This window comes from Haplochromis burtoni, unplaced genomic scaffold, assembly GCF_018398535.1.
Source record: "Haplochromis burtoni strain Fernald_Lab_line unplaced genomic scaffold, NCSU_Asbu1 Contig_2755, whole genome shotgun sequence".
Taxonomy (NCBI): Eukaryota; Metazoa; Chordata; class Actinopteri; order Cichliformes; family Cichlidae; genus Haplochromis; species Haplochromis burtoni.
The window spans coordinates 8077-10122 of NW_024585116.1; the positions used below are offsets into that span (position 1 = coordinate 8077).

A 2046-nucleotide genomic window follows, 5' to 3' on the forward strand; every position below is an offset into this window, starting at 1 on the left:
TGTGTGTGTGTGTGTGTGTGTGTGTGTGTGTGTGTGTGTGTGTGTGTAACCGCCTTGAACTCCTCCAAGACAGATGGGAGTAAAGCTGAAGCTGCCCTGATCTGATCTAGATTCTCGCTGCTGTTAAGCTAGCAGGGATGCCAAGCCACTGCTTCAAATGTTTTTCACTCTCTTCTTCACTCCATCGAACACAGTCATTGGTATCTCGTAGGTCAGAGCCCGTTTTGATAAATACAGTACCTAAACTTGCAGATGTTGTTCCTGTTACCAAGGGTGTGATCATAGCACTCTCCCAGGCATTTAATGGCAACTCAATGACACAAGCACAGGAAATAAACTCACAAAAAGGACAATATATATGCTTTAAATGTTATCATTGTTGTTATTTAAATTTTATTTAAATAATAACATTTTATTTTATTTAAATTTTATTTAAATAATAACATTTAATGTTATTTAAAAGCAAGTCTTGGTCACTCTCTTCTTTTCTTCAGACCATGAAGCAAAGCTGAAAGAGCTGGAGAGCAAGATGACTGAGACTGAAAAGTTGAAGCAGCAGCTACAAGGTATTATTTAAAAAGGTTTTGGCTTTCGTTCATAGATTTGTTAAAATTGATGTGCATTTTTACAGCATGGTTATCTGCAAAGCATGTGTAACACATCTGTACTTACACCAAAGCTTTAATGTTTGGAAGTCAGGACAGTGTACGTTGGGCAGTTCACTAAATATCTGTATTCTGGAATCCAGTCCAAAGTTCAGTGAGCAATTCCAGACCAGCATGCAAAATTTTTAACGCTCCCTACTTAGCCCCAACTGAAAAAAAGACAAACAAAGGACAACTCTCCAAACGATGAACAAGAGAAAAAGAAAAAAGGCTTCTCTCTCTTACTTTGGAAGGGTAAATTTCCTAGTTAAATTTACCCTTCATTTTAATTTTCATATTTATTTCCTATCCTATTCATAGTCTTTTTTTCTTTAGGTCACGAGCAGTTGTCTAAGCATTTCACTGCATATCGTACTGTGTATGACTGTGTATGTGACAAATAAAATTTGAATTTGATTTGATTTGACTGCTGCAGCACTCAATGCACATTACCAGTCAAATGTGACGTTAGTTGAATGTAATATTTAAGAAACTGGGTGGTGCAGAATCACATGTTTTTAACTGTTGGTTTGTGTTTGATTGTAAAACATCTTCCCTTGAAAAGTGTGTATTTCTGTTTTGAAGAGGCTCAAAAACAATAAGTTTAAAATAACTTTGGTCATTTGAGGGCGCCTTGAGGCGACTTTTGTTGTGATTTGGCGCTATATAAATAAAATTGAATTGAATTTCTTTTTCTCCCAGTCCAGCAGGTGGCGTTCTCTGCCTCTATAAAGAGTGGAGAATCTCAAACTATTGGACCCTTTGACTCACACACTATTCTGATCTACAACAATGTGTTCACAAACGTTGGAAATGCCTACAGCCCACACACCGGTAATAACACTGAAAGTCACTTTCCTGCTCCGTGCATGTTGTTCTGAGGTTACAGGTGTTCCAACATTTTCTGTCTAACCTGCCAAATCAAATGTCCCACAGGTATTTTTGCTGCACCAGTGAGAGGAGCCTACCACTTTGAGTTTCACGTAGCTGGACCTGGAGATGCGTCACATGGTTTATGTACTGTGTTAGTAAGGAATGGGATGCATGTAGTTACAGCATGGGATCAAAAAGAGTCTACTTTTGGAAGTTCTTCTAATGGCGTGACGTTGATTCTAGAGGCTGGAGATCAGGTCTTTATGCGTCTGTGGTCACAGTATAAAATATATGACGATCAGCATCACTACTCCACTTTCAGTGGTCATATGCTTTTTGCCATGTAAAAGGGAACTGGTTCCTCGTTTTTTGGTTTTAAAACACAGCTAAAGAGTTTTTAAATAAATTGAATTAAATAATGAATTAAACTTTAAATTCAATTTCATTTATATTGTACTAAATCCCAACAATAGTTGCCAGAAGGTGCTTGCAGCATAACTAAGGGAGGATTCAGGGTCACCTGGTCCAG

At 37.8% G+C, this 2046-nt stretch overlaps 1 protein-coding gene across 2 annotated transcripts in view; it reads left to right on the forward strand.

Moving 5' to 3' along the window:
- LOC102294867 (complement C1q-like protein 2) overlaps positions 1-2040 on the forward strand; it is a 4782-nt gene extending 2742 nt beyond the window's left edge. For both annotated transcript variants that reach the window (XM_005953207.2, XM_042217731.1), the window contains exons 2-4: positions 495-566; positions 1347-1478; positions 1581-2040. In XM_005953207.2, coding sequence (XP_005953269.1) covers positions 530-566; positions 1347-1478; positions 1581-1864 — 453 coding nt within the window. In that variant the 5' untranslated portion in view covers positions 495-529 and the 3' untranslated portion in view covers positions 1865-2040. The remainder of the gene's footprint in view (positions 1-494; positions 567-1346; positions 1479-1580) is intronic.
- The last annotated feature ends 6 nt before the right edge of the window (positions 2041-2046 follow it).